This window comes from Oncorhynchus kisutch, linkage group LG14 (assembly GCF_002021735.2).
Source record: "Oncorhynchus kisutch isolate 150728-3 linkage group LG14, Okis_V2, whole genome shotgun sequence".
Lineage (NCBI taxonomy): Eukaryota > Metazoa > Chordata > Actinopteri > Salmoniformes > Salmonidae > Oncorhynchus > Oncorhynchus kisutch.
Genome location: NC_034187.2, coordinates 64,535,683 through 64,560,367, shown reverse-complemented (window position 1 = coordinate 64,560,367; position 24,685 = coordinate 64,535,683). Strand labels below are relative to the sequence as shown.

Sequence of the window (24,685 nt, the reverse complement as noted above, 5' to 3'; positions counted from 1 at the left end):
CATTTTTTCCTCAAAGTTTGACCCCCACCCCTTGCCTCTGCACAAGCGCAGAGAATCATTGGGATTTCCTTGTTGTCAAAACACAGAATGGATGCTGTGATTTTAGCTAACGTTAGCTAGCTAAATCACTTCAAAGTTACGTAGATTCCCAGTTTATTGCAATAATAATTGTAATCTCTCCATTTGTCCAACTCTGTCAGCTTTTAAACCAAGGTACTTATTTTATTGCATCAAGCTAACGTTAGCTAGGTAACTTTGGATGCGATGTTTACGAAGATGCTTCCATAGATAGAACAATGAGCAAATATTTGATGCTTCCCGCTAGTAGTTAGCCAGCTCATCTTCTAGCTATTTTACGTTTCATTTTCTGCTGTTGCAGGTTTTTGCGTTATCGAAATGGGGAAAGGTTGCAAAGTTGTGGTGTGTGGTTTGGCATCTGTAGGAAAAACAGCCATCCTTGAACAGCTGTTGTATGGCAATCACGCTGTTGGTAAGTTGATGACGGTAAACTTGAACTTGCCTGTGGTTGTGAGAAATGAACACTGTAAAATGTGCTTGTAGTGTTCAAAGGGATTTCGCATTGTATTGGAAAATGTAGCCTGTAATGTCCAGTTATTTGGAGCAAGACAGCGTTCTACTTTTCTTTCACTATGCAACTTTAGCAGATTAAATCTGTGACTAAGTATATGCATGGCTTCATATGAAGGTGAATTGAAGACCATGATCTGGGGTGAAGCAGAGAACTGATAAAGACCATCCAGCATGGTGTGGGCTTGTTGTGGCCTGATAATCAATGAAGAGACTATTTATGCTTGATCCGAAAATGTGGTCAGAGGCGCCTTATGGATGGTGTGACCCAATGAGCTACATACTACATTGCTGTGCGCATCTCAAATGTTGTAACAATGCAGAGGGCTCCACATAACTCTGCATTGACATGATTGGCTGATGGTAGGGGAGGGAGGGAGGTCCTGTTTAAACACAAATTCACTTCCTTCACAACAGCTCTGCATTGCTCCTCGAAGCCAAGAAGTATGAATGCCCTGAATTCTGCAGAGGCCGTATCACTGTAAATGCTGCACAGCCAATGCAGACGTCGGATTGCTGTTCATTGACTATAGCTCAGGCTTCAACACCACAGTACCCTCTGTAATATTCATATGTGTAAACATACTGAATTGTAATTGGATGCATTTTACCGCCATATCATACTGTGCTATGATTGGTTAAGACCACCCAAATGGTTAGGTCATGGTCAGTTTGATCCTGGTTGGCGATACGTGAACATGCCAGTTATAGCCAGCTAATAAAGAGCTATGTTAAGAAATATCCTGTAGTACTGCATTTTATTATTTTGTACAAAGTGTGCAAAACAAGACACCCTCCAAGGTCATCATTAAGCTCTGGGACCTGGGTCTGAACCCTGCCCTGTGCAACTGGGTCTTGGACTTCCTGACGGGCCACCCCCAGGTGCTGAAGGTAGGCAACAACACCTCCACTACGCTGATCTTCAACACAGGGGTGCCATAAGGGTAAATGCTCAGCCCCCTCCTATACTCCCTGTTCACCCCTGACTGCGTGGCCACGCATGCCTCTAACTCAATCATCAAGTTTGCAGACGACACAACAGTAGTAGGCCTGATTACCAACAATGATGAGACAGCCTACAGGGAGGAGGTGAGGGCCCTGTCGAAGTGGTGCAAGGAAAATATACTCTCCCTCAACAAAACAAAGGTTCTGATTGTAGACTTCAGGAGACAGCAGAGGGATTACCCCCATCCACATCATGAAGGTGAAAAGCTTCAAGTTCCTCGGCGTACACATCATTGACAATCTGAAATGGTCCAACCATAGAGATAGTGTGATGAAGAAGGCACAACAGCGTCTCTTCAACCTCAGGAGGCTGAAGAAATTTGGCTTGGCCCCTAAGACCCTCACAAAATTTTACAGATGCACCATTGATAGCATTCTGTCGTGCTGTATCACCGCCTGGTACGGCAACTGCACTGCCTGCAACCGCAGGGCTCTCTAGAGGGTGGTGCGGTCTGCCCAACAGATCACACTGCCTGCCCTCCAGGACACCTACAGTACCCAATGTCACAGGAAGACCAACAAGATCAAGGACATCAACCACCTGAGCCATGGCCTGTTCACCCTGCTATCATCCAGGAGGTGAGGTCAGTACAGGTGCATCAAAGCTGGAACCGAGAGACTGAAAAACAGCTTCTATCTCAAGGCCATCAGGCTGTTAAATAGCCATAACTATCCGGCCTCCACCCAGTACTCTGCCTTGAACTTACAGTGCCTTGCGAAAGTATTCGGCCCCCTTGAACTTTGCGACCTTTTGCCACATTTCAGGCTTCAAACATAAAGATATAAAACTGTATTTTTTTGTGAAGAATCAACAACAAGTGGGACACAATCATAAAGTGGAACGACATTTATTGGATATTTCAAACTTTTTTAACAAATCAAAAACTGAAAAATTGGGCGTGCAAAATTATTCAGCCCCTTTACTTTCAGTGCAGCAAACTCTCTCCAGAAGTTCAGTGAGGTTCTCTGAATGATCCAATGTTGACCTAAATGACTAATGATGATAAATACAATCCACCTGTGTGTAATCAAGTCTCTGTATAAATGCACCTGCACTGTGATATTCTCAGAGGTCTGTTAAAAGCGCAGAGAGCATCATGAAGAACAAGGAACACACCAGGCAGGTCCGAGATACTGTTGTGAAGAAGTTTAAAGCCGGATTTGGATACAAAAATATTTCCCAAGCTTTAAACATCCCAAGGAGCACTGTGCAAGCGATAATATTGAAATGGAAGGAGTATCAGACCACTGCAAATCTACCAAGACCTGGCCGTCCCTCTAAACCTTCAGCTCATACAAGGAGAAGACTGATCAGAGATGCAGCCAAGAGGCCCATGATCACTCTGGATGAACTGCAGAGATCTACAGCTGAGGTGGGAGACTCTGTCCATAGGACAACAATCAGTCGTATATTGCACAAATCTGGCCTTTATGGAAGAGTGGCAAGAAGAAAGCCATTTCTTAAAGATATTCATAAAAAGTGTCGTTTAAAGTTTGCCACAAGCCACCTGGGAGACACACCAAACATGTGGAAGAAGGTGCTCTGGTCAGATGAAACCAAAATTGAACTTTTTGGCAACAATGCAAAATGTTATGTTTGGCGTAAAGGCAACACAGCTCATCACCCTGAACACACCATCCCCACTGTCAAACATGGTGGTGGCAGCATCATGGTTTGGGCCTGCTTTTCTTCAGCAGGGACAGGGAAGATGGTTAAAATTGATGGGAAGATGGATGGAGCCAAATACAGGACCATTCTGGAAGAAAACCTGATGGTGTCTGCAAAAGACCTGAGACTGGGACGGAGATTTGTCTTCCAACAAGACAATGATCCAAAACATAAAGCAAAATCTACAATGGAATGGTTCAAAAATAAACATATCCAGGTGTTAGAATGGCCAAGTCAAAGTCCAGACCTGAATCCAATCGAGAATCTGTGGAAAGAACTGAAAACTGCTGTTCACAAATGCTCTCCATCCAACCTCACTGAGCTCGAGCTGTTTTGCAAGGAGGAATGGGAAAAAATGTCAGTCTCTCGATGTGCAAAACTGATAGAGACATACCCCAAGCGACTTACAGCTGTAATCGCCGCAAAAGGTGGCGCTACAAACTATTAACTTAAGGGGGCTGAATAATTTTGCACGCCCAATTTTTCAGTTTTTGATTTGTTAAAAAAGTTTGAAATATCCAATAAATGTCGTTCCACTTCATGATTGTGTCCCACTTGTTGTTGATTCTTCACAAAAAAATACAGTTTTATATCTTTATGTTTGAAGCCTGAAATGTGGCAAAAGGTCGCAAAGTTCAAGGGGGCCGAATACTTTCGCAAGGCACTGTAGTCACTGTCACTAGCCGGCTACCACCCGGTTACTCAACCTTGCACCTTAGAGGCTGCTGCTCTATAGACATGGAATCACTACTCACTTTAATAATGGAACACTGGCCTCCCGAGTGGCGCAGCCGTCTAAGGCATCACAAGATACCCGGGTTCGATCCCAGGCTGTGTCACAACCAGCCGTGACCGGGAGTCCCACAGGGCAGCGCACAATTGGCCCAGCGTCGTCCGGGTTAGGGGAGGGTTTGCCCGGGGGGGCTTTACTTGTCTCATCACGCTCTAGCGACTCCTTATGGTGGGCCGGGCGCCTGCAGGCTGACTTCGGTTGTCAGTTGAACAGTGTTTCCTCCGACACATTGGTTCGGCTGACTTCGGGGTTTGGCGGGTCATGTATCGGAGGATGCATGACTCGACCTTTGCCTCTCCCGAGCCAGCCATTTTCCACCATAATTTGCAATTAAATTCATTAAAAATCCTACAATGTGATTTTCTGGAATTTTTTTTCTCATTTTGTCTGTCATAGTTGAAGTGTACCTATGATGAAAATTACAGGCCTCTCTCATCTTTTTAAGTGGGAGAACATGCACAATTGGTGGATAACTAAATACTTTTTTGCCCCACTGTATGTGTATGCGATCAATACAATTTTATTTGGATTGGCCATGCAGCGCCTTTTTAAGAGTTGAATAACCTTGCTATAGAATATAAATACTGTATTTAACTGAGAGTTGAATGAGCACTGCCTACCTACTAGACTGTTGTGTTGAACACAACCATTGAATGATCCATTGTCTCCTGTCTGTTGCAGGTTCAGAGTCCACTGAGACCCAGGAGGATGTGTATGTGGCATCGGTGGAAACGGATCGTGGTGTAAAGGAACAGTTACGTCTCTATGACACCAGGGGGCTCCATGACGGCCTGGACCTTCCCAAGCACTACTACTCTGTGGCAGACGGCTTTGTGCTGGTCTACAGTGTGGACAGCCTGGAGTCCTTTAAGAGGGTGGACATCCTCAAGAAGGAAATAGACAAGTCCAGAGACAAGAAAGAGGTACTATGATTGTGTGTGGTTTTAACATTTTAGTCAAATGAGCCAGGTTTCATTTATTGTTTTGGTCACAAACAGCTAATCAATCAATCAAATGTATTCATATAGCCCTTTTTACATCAACAGTTGTCACAGTGGTTTTATTCTAACCCGGCGTAGACTCCAAATGGCAAGCAGAAGGACATTGTCCAGAAAACCCCCAACTGTAAACCAAAACACAAACCAGAACATCATACTATTGTTGTTGAGTTTAGTTGGAGTGTCCCCTCTTCCGCCGTCTTCCTCCAGGTGATGGTGATCGTGCTAGGAAACAAGACAGACCTGCGTGAGCGTCGTCAGGTGGAGCAGGAGGCAGCGCAGCAGTGGGCGCGGGGGGAGAAGGTCAAGCTCTGGGAGGTCAGCGTCACTGAGAGGAACTCTCTCATTGAACCCTTCACCATGCTCACCAGCCGCCTCACACAGCCTCAGAGCAAGTCTGCCTTCCCTCTTCCAGGACGCAAGAGCAAGGGCACGGCGTCCAACGACATATGAACTGAACTCAACCTCAAGAGCACCTAAGTTCCAAGTACTTCAGGGGGGAGATGTTACAGAGTAGGGTTGATGAGTTAGCCAGCCAACTTCAATTAATATTCTGACTTCATATCACCATGACTCTACATTCCATAGACAACCAACAACCCATATTAAGAGCTTTTTATTTCATTTTTTATTGACTAGCAAATCAAGAGATGTATCTTAATGTTTATCAAAGTGAGCTGGCTAAATGAGTGAGCCTGCTTTGTGGTGTCATCATACACCCCTCTGGTTTCAGTGTGTCCCATCCTATGGGATGGCTATAGTAGCCGCTGTACAGCAAGGTCTAGGCCCATCTAATGCGCCTTTAGAATGAGGCATATTACCTAGTGTATGGCCTACTACCATATAGTGTACGGCATATTACTAGATACTACCTAGTGTATGTCATATTACTAGATACTACCTAGTGTATGGCCTACTACCATTAGTGTACGGCATATTACTAGATACTACCTAGTGTATGGCCTACTATCATATAGTGTACGGCATATTACTAGATACTACCTAGTGTATGGCCTACTACCATATAGTGTACGGCATATTACTAGATACTACCTAGTGTATGGCCCGGTAGCAATAAAAATAAATGGTACGACCTTGATCAGGTATGTTGCTCATGTCTGATTATTAAATGTCTGTAAATGGTTGTTTTTGTGTATTTGTTAATACAAAAGCTGTGTAGTTTATTAGCTTTGTACATGTTTTATTTACCTAATTTATTTGTCACTTTACTAAAAACGTAATTCCTAGCGGGTAGGAATGGGATGAAATGTGGCTTCTGTCATGTGTCCAAATAATATCCTCTCTCCTGAAGTGTACACTCGTTCAGTACTACAAACGTAGAAGCATTGGATTGGTGGAGGCATAGGCTAGGAGTTTCCACCATATTTCTGAAAGTAGTTTTCTTTCAATTCAGTGAATTGAAGTGAACACTGAGGATGGAGGGATAATTTGAACATTGCCTGTGTCCTTCATGTCTTGTGTGAGACCTAGCTAAATAAATGTCATTTTATGCTGCTACTTAGTTGGTTTTGTTTGTTGCTGTCCATCTGCTTCCTGATATATGCACATTTCAGTTTGAACGCCATTGAACAATGACTGTATATCAGCAACACACCTAGACATTATGTGCTGTATAGGCTAAATACCAATGTTTCAGCAATATGTTATAGCAGATGAAATGATAGATATGCAAGAGCGCTAACACCAACGGTTACTTTATTATGTGAAATTCACGTTGACATGAGATTAGGAATTCTACCAGAAAACCATTGTGTCACACCTTTATACAAGCAGTCCAACAATTTCAATTTTATTTCATTTCGTAGTACAATTAGCAAAAAAATCATTTACAGAACGTTAAGGAAACATTGAAAAGCATTATTACCAAAATCTTCATTATAATATACGGGCCGAGAACTTAAAAAAGACCATGAACAAAATATCAGGAGATAAGACAAATTCCAAGAAAAATCCTTCCCTAGTCTCCAAGCTCCCGTTTCCCCCAACCTGACAGTCCCCGAGTCATCCCAGAAAGACGACACCTCCCCCTCATGTTGCCCCGGATTGTAGTCATTAGGGCATGCAACAGAAAACGTTTTGCAATGGGAAACAGAAATGAACGTTTCTTATTGGACAATTCCAAGTAGTTCCTCCCCGTTTCAGTCCCTAATGAATACGACCCAGTCCTGTGTGTCTATGTGGCATATCTCTTGGTCCACTGTTTGGCTATCCTGTCGTGCTCTGGTCTGTTGGTTGTGTACTGGGTGGCGATGCTTCCTACCAGAGGGTCAGCTGTGAGGGGTGGAGATAACTCTGTGTTATAGATAAGGCATCAACTATAGCTTTGACCAGCCAGCACGTACACACGGAATTCCACATATGACAATGTTTGAAATAAGACTACAATGCCCGTCAAATCAGCCACTGTAATTAATTCATTTCAATTGAACACGCATTACAGTAGTATATGGTGTCTTAAGTCTTACCAGGGTTGCAGTCAGTGAGCAGGGAGCAGATGGACAGCAGCACCTTGGAGATGGTGAGGGCGGGGCTCCAGTTGTCCTTCAGGATGTCCAGACAGATCACACCCTGACTGTTGATGTTACAGTGGTAGATCCTGGTACGGAACGTCACCTAGGAAACAACAACGTTTCTCTAGAAATCAATTCACCCGACTGTCATTGGTGTTACACTGGTAAATCCTGGTACGGAACGTCACCTAGGATACAACAAAGTTAATCTATAGTTGAAGTCAGAAGTTTACATACACATAGTCATTAAAACTTGTTTTTCATCCACTCCACAAATGTCTTGTTAACTATAGTTTTGGCAAGTGAGTTAGGACATCTACTTTGTGCATGACAAGTCATTTTTCCAACAATTGTTTACAGACAGATTATTTCACTGTATCACAATTCCAGTGGGTCAGAAGTTTACATGCACTAAGTTGACTGTGCCTATAAACAGCTTGGAAAAGTCCAGAAAATTATGTCTGGCGTTAGAAGCTTCTGATAGACTAATTGACATAATTTGAGTCAATTGGAGGTGTACCTGTGGATGTATTTCAAGGCCTACCTTCAAACTCAGTGCCTCTTTGCTTGACATCATGGGAAAGTCAAAAGAAATCAGCCAAGACATTAGAAAAATAATTGTAGACCTCCACAAGTCTGGTTCATTCTTGGGAGCAATTTCCAAACGCCTGAAGGTACCACGTTCATCTGTACAAACAATAGTACGCAAGCATAAACACCGCTCAGGAAGGAGACACGTTCTGTCTCCTAGAGATGAACGTAATTTGGTGCGAAAAGTGCAAATCAATCCCAGAACAACAGCAAAGGACCTTGTGAAGATGCTGGAGGAAACAGGTACCTAAATCCACAGTAAAACGAGTCCTACATCGACATAACCTGAAAGGCCACTCAGCAAGGAAGATGCCACAGCTCCAAAACCGCCATGAAAAGCCAGACTACGGTTTGAAACTGCACATGGGGACAAATATCAGACTTTTTGGAGAAATGTCCACTGGTCTGATGAAACAAAAATAGAACTGTTTGGACATAATGATCATCGTTACGTTTGGAGGAAAAAGGGGGAGGCTTGCAAGCCGAAGAACATCATCCCAACAGTGAAACACGAGGGTGGCAGCATCATGTTGTGGGGGTGCTTTGCTGCAGGAGGGACTGGTGCACTTCACAAAATAGGATGGCTTCATGAGGTAGAAAAGTTATGTGGATATATTGAAGCAACATCTTGACATCAGTCAGGAAGTTAAACCTTGGTCGCAAATGGGTCTTCCAAATGGACAATGGCCCCAAGCATACTTCCAAAGTTGTGGCAAAATGGCTTAAGGACAACAAAGTCAAGGAGTGGCCATCACAAAGCCCTGACCTCAATCCCACCGAAAATTTGTGGGCAGAACTGAATAAGCGTGTGCAAACAAGGAGGGCTACAAACCTGACTCAGTTACACGAGCTCTGTCAGGAGGAATGGGACAAAATTCACCCAACTTGTTGTGGGAAGCTTGTGGAAGGCTATCCGAAATATTTGACCCAAGTTAAACCATTTAAAGGCAATGCTACCAAATACTAATTGAGTGTATGTAAACTTCTGACCCACTGGGAATGTGATCAAAGAAATAAAAGCTGAAATATATAATTCTCTCAACTATTATTCTGACATTTCACATTCTTAAAATAAAGTGGTGATCCTAACTGACCTAAGACAGGCATTTTTACTAGGATTAAATGTCATGAATTGTGAAAAACTGAGTTTAAATGTATTTGGCTAAGGTATATTTAAACCTCCGACAAACTGTAGATCAATGCACCCTGTGGTTTATGTGCTTTTTCCAGTCCTTCGGGAGCTGAGCATCTCTTTGTGCCAGTAACACAGAAGAAGAGGAGCGAAACATTAGGAAGACAAGAGACTAAACATCATTAGGGAGCCACCTCTGACCTCCGGGCTGCCTGCCTGAACAGTGGAGGGATCAGAGTGGGAGTGACATTGTAGACGCACCCTTTGACTCAATCACACTCTCCCCCTCTATCTGCCTAGCTGACTCACTCTCTCTCAATCACTTCATGAGTGACTAGCTGACTCACTCTCTCTCAATCACTTCATGAGTGACTAACCATGCTGGCCTGCTTGTGGAAACTGTGCTCCATAACTGTGCTCCCAGGCTATTCCAAGGTGTGGAGGGGATCTGCTAGTCTAGTCTGTGGTGTTTGTGTACCCTGTTCTCAGACAGCAGCTATAGGAGTGTGTGTGTCTGTCGGTCTGTCTGTATGAAGCCCTGTGCACAGCCAGGCAGTAAAAACAAGGAAACAACTAAGTTTCTCTAGATCAATACACCCTGACTGTTATTGATGTTACACTGGTAGATCCTGAAAGAAACACCAAAATAATCTGCTCAACAATGCTTGGAGGATGGAAACTCAGTCTAATCATGGAAGCCACATTTCTATTCAAGCCTTTAGAGTCTGGTTTGGTTGGTTGGTTTGGTTAAATTGACCATTAACTGTTTGCAATTTGCAGAAAGAACTAGAGGCCCTGCATTTCAATAACATCCAAGTGCAATCGCTCCCTCCAGCGGTCAAGTTCCCTTCTCTAGTGAGAAAGTGGTAGCCTACAAAGCTGTGTAATCGAGGAGTGTTCTATTCATTGTTTGAGTTGTTTTGACTGGAGTCTTTACCTTGGGTGGTTTGAAGGGGTAGTCTGGTGTGAAGGCGATATCTAGGAAGAAGACTCCTCCCTCGTATACAGAGCCTGGTGGTCCCAGGATGGTGGATCTCCACTCATAGATGTTGTCTCCTTTTGGACCCGCACTGCAAACACACAAACAGGCAACATAGGTACATTGCACCGTTTCATGGCATTGGAGAAATGAAGGGTGAAAGACAAGATGACAGAATGTGATGAAGGAATGCAATAATATAGTGCTTTACACTTGGTTTCTCTGTAGAACATACAAACACACAGGCTATATGATTTATAGAGATTGAGGCTTTTAAAATATCTGATCTCAAACTAATAACTAGCTCACAAAAGTGAAGGTTAACTAACACATTAAAATGCTAATACTTGTGTATCAGAAAACAGAAAAACTGAAATGTAGGCATCATTGTATTAATAATTCCATATATATATATATATATATATATATATATATATATATATATATATAAAATCCACAGCATTATCGATGTAGCTCATTACCAGCGCAACCTGCCACGAGTCAGGTCATCGCCTCGTAGTAAAACCAAAACAAAGCTATAGTGCTATGCAGTTTATTTGCTCAGTGACATAAGACAAGTTGACAGGGGTTGAATGGAGCTTCTGATAGTCCACTGGATTAACGCCACCCACCAGTATTGAGTAATGTAAACACAGAAATAGTCTACGACGAAAAACGCCTTGACATTACTCATCGACCAAAATGCATGCTTTGCATTGATGCTAACAGCAAAGCTAATTAGAAATCAATGTGAAAACATAACTTAATTTTATGCCTATCCCCCCCAAAAAATACTTTGATGCCAAAAACACAGGACAGTCTCTGTATAAAATACAGTACTTAATTCTATGCCAAAAACACAGGATAGTGTCAGCCTAAAATACAGTTCCTAATTCTATGCCAAAAATCTGTATATAGAAGTATTGTATCATTTCACATGAAAACATCCAGCCTGTGTGGTTTCTCTGCCTGACAACAGATGTGTGTGATACACAGCAGAGCCACAGAAGAGAGTCTGTTCTCCACCCCAACAGACAAATGTCACGTAGTGTTCCCGGCAGGGGTGATATGGCATGCTGCAGTCAATGTAGTCGTTCAGTTCAATATGCCACACTAATAGTCACTGTTGTGTTGTCATTCAGTTCAATAACAGGCAGGGGCTTCTTTTCTGACCTCAGAAAGGATACAGACAGAGAGAAAGGAAAGGTGGGGCAAGATCAGTCCACATTTCAGCTGGGAGACTGTGTTTGTGATGAAGAACCATCAAAATGTCTACACTCAATGCATCAGTCAGGTAACAAGTGGAATAACAGATTTTTCTGATTCTCCAAAACGCTTTTGTTTACTTCTGTGATACTGTGTCTTGTTTGTTTATTTTGAATCTTTTTGCAAACAACAGGGGATAATCTTCCAAGTGTAAATAGAAATGGTCATCCCTGTGAGAGTACAGGCCAGTTGTATCAGGGGCCAGCATAATGCATGCAACTCCTGACTTCAGTCTCTCTCAACTCTCACTTGACACCTTGGCTTGCCAGGAATATGTCTAAGTGCAGATACTGTCCTCTTTATGTGTCATCACATCATCTCGAACCCATTAGCAGCTGCTAGCACTACCTCTTTTTATAGCACTAACCAAAAACAGTGCAATGTACACTAGGCTGTCATAACAAAATAGATAGCATAATGACGCCACTTCAACAGAGCGGCTGAAAGACTGAAGACACACTACCCATTCCTGATAATGGCAATCGCACAGAGATGCAGTATACATAGAATAATATCTCATATTTTTTTGGGGGGGGGTAATCGGCCTGTGAGTGAACCTTCTTTTCAGTAACGTAAAGATAATATTTCCCAAGCATTCCAGGAGTAATGGGAATGCTTCAAGGCTGTTTTCTTCATTCAGAGATTTTATAGGAATAGGTCATGCATTTCATTAAATAGGAGAATACAAATAATTCAGTCGACATTCATATCATTATAGACTATGGGGATATTGTGTATAGGATTATGAATACAGCTGCCACTGTATTGAAGCCAATGGACAGTTTATCATAGCGCACTACGTTTTATTACGGGCAATAGGCTGGCCCTCTTTGAAGTCTCGTAGATCGATGCGTTGCACTCTAGTTTATAAAGCCCTCCTGCTTTAACAATGAAGTAAGATACTTCCTCAGTATCTTACTTCATTGTTAACTTCTAGAAGTACGAGATACCAGACCCGGCCTCAGGGATGGCCATCTCTGGAGATCCCTTCCAGTTCCACTGAGTTGGGCCCGACTGCTTTTTTTTTTTTTTTTTTGCACCTTACGTGTGGAATGATCGCCAATGCCCTTTAAAATTGGAGGAATCGATGCCTCTATGGCAGGGGTATACAACCGGGGTCTGCTGGCCCCCTATGGGTCTATATAGGTACTGCAGTGAAAATATATATACTGAAGAAAAATATAAAACGCAACATGTAATGTGTTGGTCTCATGTTTCATGAGCTGAAGTAAAATATCCCAGACGCATAAAAAGCTTATTTCTCTCAAATTGTGCACAAATTTGTTTACATCCCTGTTAGTGAGCATTTCTCATTTGCCAAAATCATCCATCCACCTGACAGGTGTGTCATATCAAGAAGCTGATTAAACAGCATGATCATCACACAGATGCACCTTGTGCTGGGTACAAAAAAAAGTCCACTCTTAAAATGTGCAGATTTGTCACACTACACAATGCCACAGATGTCTATATTGAGGGACTGCACAATGACATGCTGACTGCAGGAATGTCCATTAGCGCTGTTGCCAGAGAATTTCATGTTAATTTCTCTACAATAAGCCTCCAACGTTGTTTTAGAGAATTTGGCAGTACGTTCAACCGGCCTCACAACCCCAGACCACGTGTATGGTGTTGCGTGGGTGAGAGGTTTGCTGATGTCAACGTTGTGAACAAGTGCCCCATGGTGGAAGGTGGGGTTATGGTATGGGCATTTTATTGATGGACATTTTAATGGCAATTGTCGTGCCAGTCATCTGCCACCATCACCTCATGTTTCAGCATGATAATGCATGGGCCCCATGTCGCAAGGGTTGGTACACAATTCCTGGAAGCTAAAAATGTCCCAGTTCTTCCTGCATACATACTCACCAGACATGTCACCCATTGATTATGTTTGGAATGATCTGGATCGACGTGTACGACACCGTGTTCCAGTTACCGCCAATATCCAGAAACTTGGCACAGCCATTGAAGAGTTGGACAACATTCCACAGGCCACAATCAACAGCCTGATCAACTCTATGCGAAGGAGATGTGTCGCACTGCATGATGGTGGTCACACCAGATACTGACTGGTTTTCTAATCCATGCCCCTACCTTTAATTATTATTATATATTTTTTCATCTGTGACCAACAGATGCATATCTGTATTACTAGTCATGTGACATCCATAGATTGGGCCTAATGAATTCATTTCAATTATCAGAGTTCCTTATATGAATTGTAACTCAGTAAAATATTTGAAATTGTTTCATGTAGCGTTTATATTTTTGTTCAGTATTGTACTAAAGCGATTAAAAAACAACTAATGTGTTTTAATGTGTTGTTGTGCTAAAACAGGGCTCTTCTGGAAAACAGACCTTGGTCTCAATATTGACTCAATGTCAAAATAAAGGTTAACTAAATAAAATAAGGCAACACTTTCCCAACGGACCATGAACACAGCAAGCAAAACAGCCTCCATTATCCCAACACTGTGTCCCACTCCAATGATCATGACTCCCGAATAAACACAACTCCTTTCAGAAATACCAGCTCAGAGGTACAGTAGGTAGCAGCAGTACTTTGGGTTTTTAACGCTCGCTAACAACACAGCATGGGCTAGACACTTCCTCCCCAGTGGGGAGTCCTTTTTATAGATATGAAAAGCTTTACAGAGACTTAGACAGCAGCCGTCACAGTCACACATACAACAACTTCAACACTCTGGAACAGTAACACTCCATTTTGTGTCAAGAGGAGAAAAAAATCCTTGGCTCGCAATCTCTCACTCTAAACATTAGCTCAGAGTACACTAGAGGGAGTAAACAAAGAATCACAAGCACCTCAGATGGCTTACAATAACTACTGGCACGCTTCCTGAAGTGAAAACACCTTTAGAAGCACACACACAGACACAACACTCATTAGCCAGCAGTCAATGCTGGGGCTACACAGTGAGGGGGGTGAGTAAGAGGCAGTAAGAACACAATTGGAACCCACTGTTTTCCCTTCTCATCTGATCTAGGAAGGTAAGCAGGGTCGGGCCTGGTTAGTACTTGGATGGAAAACTGCCTGGGAATACCAGGTTCTGCAAGCTTAGGGCGGCAGGTAGCCTAGCGGTGAGAGCATTGGGCCAGTAACCAAAAGGTCACTGGCTCAAATACCCGAGCCAACAAGGTGAAAAAGCTGTCTATGTGCCCTTGAGCAAGGCGCTTAACCCTAGTTTGCGCCAGGGGTGCTGTACTACTATGGCTGACCTTGTAAAACAACATTTCATATTAATTTTTTTGACCACTATCCCAGTCACAGAGCAGTTACACACACACACAGACACACCAGGCTTCCAATGTTCAATTACTATCATGAGCCTTAACTCTGAGAATGTCAAGAATCCAATGAGACGCCACCGCAAGGCCAGACACCCAGGGGCTACTTCCTGAAGGGAGGGACAGGGAGGGAGAGTGTGTTTGTCAAAGAAAGGAAAACAAGTGCTAGAAAAAAAAGTGCAAGGGAGTAGTAGCCAAAGAGCAGCTAAGGAAACAAATGAAGGTGAGAGAGAGCATGTGAGGGGGAGGGAGAGAGAACATGTGAGGGGGAGGGAGAGAGAGCATGTGAGGGGGAGGGAGAGAGAGCATGTGAGGGGGAGGGAGAGAGAACATGTGAGGGGGAGGGAGAGAGAACATGTGAGGGGGAGGGAGAGAGAACATGTGAGGGGGAGGGAGAGAGAACATGTGAGGGGGGGAGAGAGAGCGGAGAGAACATGTGAAGGGGGGAGAGAACATGTGAGGGGGGGAGAGAACATGTGAGGGGGGGAGAGAACATGTGAGGGGGGGAGAGAGAACATGTGAGGGGGGAGAGTGAACATGTGAGGGGGGAGAGCATGTGAGGGGGGGAGAGAGAGCGGAGAGAACATGTGAGGGGGGGAGAGCATGTGGGGGGGAGAAGCATGTGAGGGGGAGGGAGAGAGAACATGTGAGGGGGGGGTGCGAACATGTGAGGGGGGAGAGCATGTGAGGGGGGAGAGAGAACATGTGAGGGGGAGAGAGCATGTGAGGGGGGGAGAGAGAGTGGAGAGAACATGTGAGGGGGGGAGAGAACGTGAGGGGGGAGAGAACATGTGAGGGGGAGGGAGAGAGAACATGTGAGGGGGAGGGAGAGAGAACATGTGAGAGAGCGGAGAGAACATGTGAAGGTGGGGAGAGAACATGTGAGGGGGGAGAGAGAGCATGTGAGGGGGGGAGAGCATGTGAGGGGGGGAGAGAGAGCGGAGAGAACATGTGAGGGGGGGAGAGAACATGTGAGGGGAGAGAGAACATGTGAGGGGAGGGAGAACATGTGAGGGGAGGGAGAACATGTGAGGGGGGAGGGAGAGAACATGTGAGGAGGGGAGAGAACATGTGAGGAGGGGAGAGAACATGAGGGGGAGGGAGAGAGAACATGTGAGGGGGAGGGAGAGAACATGTGAGGGGGGAGAGAACATGTGAGGGGGGGAGAGCATGTGTGGGGGGAAGCATGTGAGGGGGGGAGCATGTGAGGGGGAGGGAGAGAGAACATGTGAGGGGGGAGAGAACATGTGAGGGGGGGAGAGCATGTGAGGGGGGAAGCATGTGAGGGGGAGGGAGAGAGAACATGTGAGGGGGGAGAGAACATGTGAGGGGAGAGAGAACATATGAGGGGAGAGAGAACATATGAGGGGAGAGAGAACATATGAGGGGAGAGAGAACATATGAGGGGAGAGAGAACATATGAGGGGGAGGGAGAGAACATGTGAGGAGGGGAGAGAACATGAGGGGGAGGGAGAGAGAACATGTGAGGGGGAGGGAGAGAACATGTGAGGGGGGAGAGAACATGTGAGGGTGGGAGAGCATGTGAGGGGGGGAGAAGCATGTGAGGGGGAGGGAAGCATGTGAGGGGGAGGTAGAGAGAACATGTGAGGGGGAGAGAACATGTGAGGGGGGAGAGCATGTGGGGGGGGTGAGAGAGCGGAGAGAACATGTGAGGGGGGAGAGAACATGTGAGGGGGGGAGAGAACATGTGAGGGGGAGGGAGAGAACATGTGAGGGGGAGGGAGAGAACATGTGAGGAGGGGAGATATGTGAGGAGGGGAGAGAACATGAGGGGGAGGGAGAGAGAACATGTGAGGGGGGAGAGAACATGTGAGGGGAGGGAGAGAACATGTGAGGGGGGAAGCATGTGAGGGGGGGAGAAGCATGTGAGGGGGAGGGAGAGAGAACATGTGAGGGGGGAGAGAACATGTGAGGGGGGAGAGCATGTGGGGGGAAGCATGTGAGGGGGGGAGAAGCATGTGAGGGGGAGGGAGAGAGAACATGTGAGGGAGGAGAGAACATGTGAGGGGGGAGAAGCATATGAGGGGGAGGGAGAGAGAACATGTGAGGGGGGGGGTGCGAACATGTGAGGGGGGGAGAGCATGTGAGGGGGGAGAGAGAGTGGAGAGAACATGTGAGGGGGGAGAGAACGTGAGGGGGGAGAGAACATGTGAGGGGGAGGGAGAGAGAACATGTGAGGGGGAGGGAGAGAGAACATGTGAAGGGGGGGAGAGAGACATGTGAGGGGGGGAGAGCATGTGAGGGGGGGGAGAGAGAGCGGAGAGAACATGTGAAGGTGGGGAGAGAACATGGAGGGGGGGAGAGCATGTGAGGGGGGGAGAGAGAGCGGAGAGAACATGTGAGGGGGGGAGAGAACATGTGAGGGGAGAGAGAACATGTGAGGGGAGGGAGAACATGTGAGGGGAGGGAGAACATGTGAGGGGGGAGGGAGAGAACATGTGAGGAGGGGAGAGAACATGTGAGGAGGGGAGAGAACATAGGGGGGAGGGAGAGAGAACATGAGTGGGGAGGGAGAGAGAACATGTGAGGGGAGAGAGAACATGTGAGGGGAGGGAGAACATGTGAGGGGAGGGAGAACATGTGAGGGGGGAGGGAGAGAACATGTGAGGAGGGGAGAGAACATGTGAGGAGGGGAGAGAACATGAGGGGGAGGGAGAGAACATTGAGGGGAGGGAGAGAACATGTGAGGGGGGAGAGAACATGTGAGGGGGGGAGAGAACATGTGAGGGGGGAAGCATGTGAGGGGGGGAGCATGTGAGGGGGAGGGAGAGAGAACATGTGAGGGGGGAGAGAACATGTGAGGGGGAGGTAGAGAGAACATGTGAGGGGGGAGAGAACATGTGAGGGGGAGGGAGAGAGAACATGTGAGGGGGGAGAGAACATGTGAGGGGGAGGTAGAGAGAACATGTGAGGGGGGAGAGAACATGTGAGGGGAGAGAGAACATATGAGGGGGGAGAGAACATGTGAGGGGAGAGAGAACATATGAGGGGGAGGGAGAGAACATGTGAGGAGGGGAGAGAACATGTGAGGAGGGGAGAGAACATGAGGGGGAGGGAGAGAGAACATGTGAGGGAGAGGGAGAGAACATGTGAGGGGGGAGGGAGAGAACATGTGAGGGGGAGGGAGAGAACATGTGAGGGTGGGAGAGCATGTGAGGGGGAAGCATGTGAGGGGGGAGAAGCATGTGAGGGGGAGGGAAGCATGTGAGGGGGAGGGAGAGAGAACATGTGAGGGGGGAGAGAACATGTGAGGGGGGGAGAGCATGTGGGGGGGGGTGAGAGAGCGGAGAGAACATGTGAGGGGGGGAGAGAACATGTGAGGGGGGGAGAGAACATGTGAGGGGGAGGGAGAGAGAACATGTGAGGGGGGGAGAGAGAACATGTGAGGGGGGGAGAGCATGTTGAGGGGGGGTGAGAGAGCGGAGAGAACATGTGAAGGTGGGGAGAGAACATGTGAGGGGGGAGAGAGAACATGTGAGGGGGAGAGAGAACATGTGAGGGGGGGAGAGAGAACATGTGAGGGGGGAGAGAGAACATGTGAGGGGGGGAGAGAGAACATGTGAGGGGGGAGAGAGAACATGTGAGGGGGGAGAGAGAACATGTGAGGGGGGGAGAGAACATGTTAGGGACATGTGAGGGATTGAGGAGAGAACATGTGAGGGGAGGGAGAAACATGTGAGGGGAGGGAGAACATGTGAGGGGAGGGGGAGAAACATGTGAGGGGGGGAGAGAACATGTGAGGAGGGGAGAGAACATGTGAGGAGGGGAAGAGAACATGAGGGGAGGGAGAGAGAACATGAGGGGAGGGAGAGAGAACATGTGGAGGGGAGAGAGAGACATGTGAGGGGAGAGAGAACATGTGAGGGGAGGAGAACATGTGAGGGAGGGAGAACATGTGAGGGGGGAGGAGAGAACATGTGAGGAGGGGAGAGAACATGTGAGGAGGGGAGAGAACATGAGGGGGAGGAGAGAGAAACATGTGAGGGGGAGGAGAGAACATGTGAGGGGGAGAGAACATGTGGAGGGGAGAGAACATGTGAGGGGGGGAGCATGTGAGGGGGAGGGAGAGAGAAATGTGAGGGGGGAGAGAACATTGTGAGGGGGAGGTAGAGAGAACATGTGAGGGGGAGAGAACATGTGGGGGAGAGCAGGAGGGGGGGAGGAGAGAAACATGTGAGGGGGGAGAGAAATGTGAGGGGAGGAGGAGAGAACATGTGAGGAGGGGATGAGGAGACATGTGAGGAGGGGAGAGAAAACAGAGGGGGAGGGAGAGAGGAGAGAACATGTGAGGGAGCGGGAGAGAACAGTGCGGGGGAGGGAGAGAACATGTGAGGGGGAAGAGAAAATTGTGAGGGTGGGAGAGGAGAGCATGGAGGGGGAGGAAGCATGTGCGGGGGGAGAAGGAGACAGAGCATGTGAGGGGGAGAGGGAGGGAACGCCAGTGGGGGGAGGTGAGAGAGAACATGTGAGGGGGGAGAGAACATGTGCGGGGGGAGAGCATTGGGGGGGGGGTGAGAGGGTGACGAGAGCGGAGAGGAGAACCATGTGAAGGTGGGGAGAGAGAGAGAACTGTGAGTGGGGAGAGGAAACATGTGAGGGGGAGACGAGACATGTGAGGGGGAAGGCGAGAGAGAAACATGTGAGGGGGGGAGAGAGAACATGTGAGGGGGGGAGGGAGAGCATGTGAGGGGGGGTGAGAAGAGCGGAGACGAACATGTGAAGGTGGGGAGAGAACATGTGAGGGGGGAGAGAGAACATGTGAGGAGGGAGAGAGAACATGTGAGGGGGGAGAGAGAACATGTGAGGGGGGGAGAGGAGAACATGTGAGGGGGGAGAGAGAACATGTGAAGGGGGGAGAGAACATGTGAGGGGAGAGAGAACATGTGAGGGGGAGAGAGAACATGTGAGGGGAGAGAGAACATGTGAGGGGAGAGAGAACATGTGAGGGGAGAGAGAACATGTGAGGGGGAGAGAGAAACATGTGAGGGGGGAGGGAGAGAACATATGAGGGGGAGAGAGACATGTGGGGGGGAGGAGAAGAACAATATGAGGGGGAGGGAGAGAACATGTGAGGAGGGAGAGAACATGAGGGGGAGGGAGAGAGAAACATGTGAGGGGGAGGGAGAGAACATGTGAGGGGGAAGAGAACATGTGAGGGGGGAGAGCATGTGAGGGGGGGAAGCATGTGAGGGGAGGAGAGAGAACATGTGAGGGGGGGAGAGAACATGTGAGGGGGGAGAGCATGTGAGGGGGGGTGAGAGAGCGGAGAGAACATGTGAAGGTGGGGAGAGAACATGTGAGGGGGGGAGAGCATGTGAGGGGGGGGTGAGAGAGCGGAGAGAGCATGTGAAGGGTGGGGAGAGAACATGTGAGGGGGGAGAGAGAACATGTGAGGGGGGAGAGAGAACATGTGAGGGGGGAGAGAGAACATGTGAGGGGGGAGAGAGAACATGTGAGGGGGGGAGAGAGAACATGTGAGGGGGAGAGAGAACATGTGAGGGGGGGAGAGAACATGTGAGGGGAGAGAGAACATGTGAGGGGAGAGAGAACATGTGAGGGGAGAGAGAACATGTGAGGGGGAGAGAGAACATTGTGAGGGGGAGGGAGAGAACATATGAGGGGGGAGGGAGAGAACATATGAGGGGGAGAGAGAACATGTGAGGGGGGGAGGGAGAGAACATATGAGGGGGGAGGGAGAGAACATGTGAGGAGGGGAGAGAACATGAGGGGGAGGGAGAGAGAACATGTGAGGGGGGAGGGAGAGAACATGTGAGGGGGAGAGAAACATGTGAGGGGGAGAGCATGTGAGGGGGGAAGCATGTGAGGGGGAGGGAGAGAGAACATGTGAGGGGGGGAGAGAACATGTGAGGGGGGAGAGCATGTGAGGGGGGGGTGATGAGAGCGGAGAGAACATGTGAAGGTGGGGAGAGAACATGTGAGGGGGGGAGAGACAATGTGAGGGGGGGAGATAATATGTGAGGGGGGAGGGAGAGAGCATGTGAGGGGGAGGGAGAGAGCATGTGAGGGGGAGGGAGAGAGCATGTGAGGGGGAGGGAGAGAGCATGTGAGGGGGAGGGAGAGAGCATGTGAGGGGGAGGGAGAGAGCATGTGAGGGGGAGGGAGAGAGCATGTGAGGGGGGAGGGAGAGAGCATGTGAGGGGGAGGGAGAGAGCATGTGAGGGGGAGGGAGAGAGGGGGAAGGAAACGAGTGTGTGATGTTAGCACTATGACGACGACAAGACCATTTAAAAATAGAACAAGGCTGGAGTGTGTGTGTAGCATTCCCCGTGTCAAGTATAATTAGCTTTTGATGAATGTCATCTGAGGAACTTGCCATGTAGTGGCCAGAAAACATGACATTTTTGCTATGGCAGGAAACATCTAGTTCAGGAAAACCAACTGATAGATTAATGAAAACTACTGACTAAACCACAAAATAAATTGCCTCATGCAAAGAATGTATCGTGTATCTAAAGATAGGTCCAAGGCCACAAATATCCTTTTCACACTCACTACCTGCACTGTAGGCATACTGGGCTGGCTTGGATGTTTTCACATTGTCACTCCGAGCCATAAGACTGTACTAGTCTGATGAGCTAAAGCCTAGGTATTAGCTCAAGAAGCTAATGCACGTCTTCAGGTCTCAGGCAAGGCGACTCGTCACACAAGCATGGTTCACTGAATTACTTCGATTCTATGACACAACCGTCAGGTCACTAAGGTGGCAGCAGAATGTCTGGTTGGAACATAGTTCACTGGGTCAGCCCCCCCAAAACCCCCTCTTTAGTTCACTGGGTTCCAAGCATCTGGGCAACACGTGGTGATGTGGTTATAAACCCCCATAATCCCTCTGGATTAACCAGAGCTCCTTCCACTTTCCAATACCACAGCAGCACCATAGTAGCCCACTACACTAGACTAGAGCAGGCCACAAAACCCACCAATGGATGGAATGACTAGAGTCAGTCAAATAGGATTCCTTCCTTCATGGTCCTTTCCAGCTGCAGAGCACAAAGCTCCTGTCTCAAAACATGCCATTACTCTCTGACATGTTGAGTGAGCCAGCCTCTGCCAAATACATAGCAGTCATATGCCAGGGTCATCAGCTAGCTAAATGTCTGTTTTGGAACTGGTTTGTATGTGTGTCCAACTGGTGGTCTGGAGAGCTGCGCCAACATGTAATCAGCTCACTTCTCAGGGTCTAGACAGGATCATCATGACCCACAGTTCCCTAAGTGCGTGTAGACTGGCAAGTGTAGACTGACCGCAGCACAGCAGCTTGTCAGCAGGTGAAATCACATTATATCTACAGTAGCTTTGATTGGACTGTTAACATCATACTTATAAAATCTTAGCTAGCAGTCATCATCATGAATCAAGTCGACAATCTACTGGCAAATCCTTTTTGATCCTTGTCATATGAAGAGAAATTATAGATAAAACATATCGGTGCTCCTCGGCCATTGGACATAAACATTACACAACAAGTTGGAAATAGCAAATTCAACAATGAGATGTTTGGAAGGAATCCGTGGCTAACTGCAAGCATTTCAAAGCAATCACTAGCCTGCTCTTCAGTGGAGTGGGTTGAGTGGGTTTATGGTCCCAATTCTGGGTTTTAGGGGTCTTCCAATGATAAACATTCAACATTGGCCATGCTGTCAATCGAGCATGATTTCTAAAAAAAACAACTGTTAATTCATAACTGGGAAATCTGACTTCAGTGAGTTCAAGAGACAACTGGGAACTCAGGAAAAAAACTGGCTCCGACTGGCAAAATACGTTTTGTACGGTCATCCAACTCGGAAATGTAAGTCGGAAACTCAGACCTCTTTCTAGACCTGAAGATCACTGATGTCATTGTGATTCGATCTTGTTTTTTTTCCCAGAGTTCCCAGTTGTCATGAAAGCACCATAAATCCAGAGAATGCCAGACTTTGATGACAAAATTAGCCCATGAAAGACTGCCGCGCCACCTTCCTGTTCAAGTGGGCACAGCACATGGTGAGTCCAAAAATGTATTTTATACTGCTGTATAAATTATGTAATATGCTGGGGAGATATATATACTGTAGCTAAGAAAGTAATACTAAGTATGTTGTGTAGTAAGCTGTTAGTAGCCCATATGCCTCACCCTAATAATTTGGTCTATTTTCACACATTTCGCACATGAAGCCTATAACCTGTTTTAAAGAAAAGTAATCATCAAATATTTTAAGAGCTTTCAAATCAAATCAAATATTATTTGTCACATACACATGGTTAGCAGATGTTAATGCGAGTTAATGCGAGTGTAGCGAAATGCTTTCAATGTCTGCTTATATGCCCCCTTCATTTATCCTACAGTTCTGACCTGGTGTACAGGGAGAACACTGTAAGAACGGCCCATGTTCTGAATTCTGGTACTGTACATTTCAAAAGTGCTGAACAAATAGATATATTCACTACGTCCGTTCTAGCTCCCTCATTAATGTCTTCATCGAAAATGACGGATTGCCTCTTATCCGCTTGTCATCCACTTATGCCATAGTTTTGCATCTCAATTGACAGTAGAAACCACATTTGTTTAAGCAAGTCAGCCATATCTGCTATGTTTTTAAAAGGCAGCAAATGAGGCTGAATAAACTGTTTCGCTGTCAGAAAAGGCTCCACTGATAGCCAGGTGTAGCAGTGGTAAGGTGTTTGGACTGCTGTTGGGACCCTGCTGTTGGGACAGCTTTATGTAGGCGCTAACAGTTTGTGTGCACCGTTTATAGCGCAATTAATCTATTGTTCAGAGTTGTGTAGTGGCTTTACTAGCATGCATCCTCCCCCCCCCCCCCCCCCCACACAAAAAAAATGTTGTTTTCCCCACCAACATTTACATGCTAAAATCGCACACACACACGCGCCTACCTGCAGTTCGGTGGCGGATCCAAAGTAATGTCAGCCAACTCCTTCTGAATTCTGAAATAATGCACAAAAATGAAAATGGTCACTCACATAGTCCTTCTTGATTCTAACAGAAGATTAATAATAGGGAACAAGATACATTGTCACGGCAGACACTCAAAATATCCTGAATGCTAATTTTACCAAAGGATCAAGACAGACAGTAAATCAGGATGAGGACAAATATAACTATAGATAAAAAATCTGGCACAGTGCAGTCTATTTTATTTCCTCTAGTCTTACCACAATAAACAATGAAAATAAATATGCAAATAAGTTAGTCATCTATTGAATCATAGGCTATTTACAGTTGACAACAATGCACTAGGAAGGTTAAGAACATATTCAAAACGGTAAACAAAAAAACATTATTCTGAAGTTCATATTTATATATAAAGAACCGAATTCAGAAATGGTCCCACTGTAAATCAAACACTATAGTGACACGCGCCAGTCAATGACAAGACGATACATTGTAACAAAAGTGGCCGGCGAGTGAGCTACGGTATTATAAAATATCAACTCAGTGAAACGTTGCATTTTTTTGACAGCCTTACCTTTTGGCGCTGGTGGAGAGGAGTTTGGAAGTCTTGCTCATGCTGGCTTTGCTTTCTTCTCGTTTCTTAGGCGCGTTTTTTTTCTAACTGCTGATGAGTTGAGGAAGAAGAACTAATGCTGGCACGCGAATCCTCATCCGACATACCGATCTGTACAGACAAAAACAAAAAGCAACATTCAGGCCACAGAAAAACAACAAATACACCTAAGATCCAACCCCCCCCCCCCCCCCCCCCCCCCCCCCCCCCCCCCCCCCATTTCAGCAGCACTGCAAATATTCAATGTAGGCTATCAATAACCAGCGCCATCAATAC

At 46.6% G+C, this 24,685-nt stretch overlaps 1 protein-coding gene and 1 pseudogene across 1 annotated transcript; one reads left to right on the top strand and one right to left on the bottom strand.

The window, feature by feature from the left end:
- Window positions 1-42: 42 nt before the first annotated feature.
- On the top strand, window positions 43-6,571 carry LOC109903491 (NF-kappa-B inhibitor-interacting Ras-like protein 1). Its single transcript, XM_020500246.2, has 4 exons — window positions 43-213; window positions 380-490; window positions 4,737-4,978; window positions 5,264-6,571. The coding sequence occupies exons 2-4, from the start codon at window positions 397-399 to the stop codon at window positions 5,504-5,506; spliced, it is 579 nt and encodes a 192-aa protein (XP_020355835.1). The 5' UTR covers window positions 43-213; window positions 380-396; the 3' UTR covers window positions 5,507-6,571.
- A 181-nt stretch (window positions 6,572-6,752) lies between these two features.
- On the bottom strand, window positions 6,753-24,520 carry LOC109903494 (ubiquitin-conjugating enzyme E2 E1-like; annotated as a pseudogene).
- Window positions 24,521-24,685: the final 165 nt, after the last annotated feature.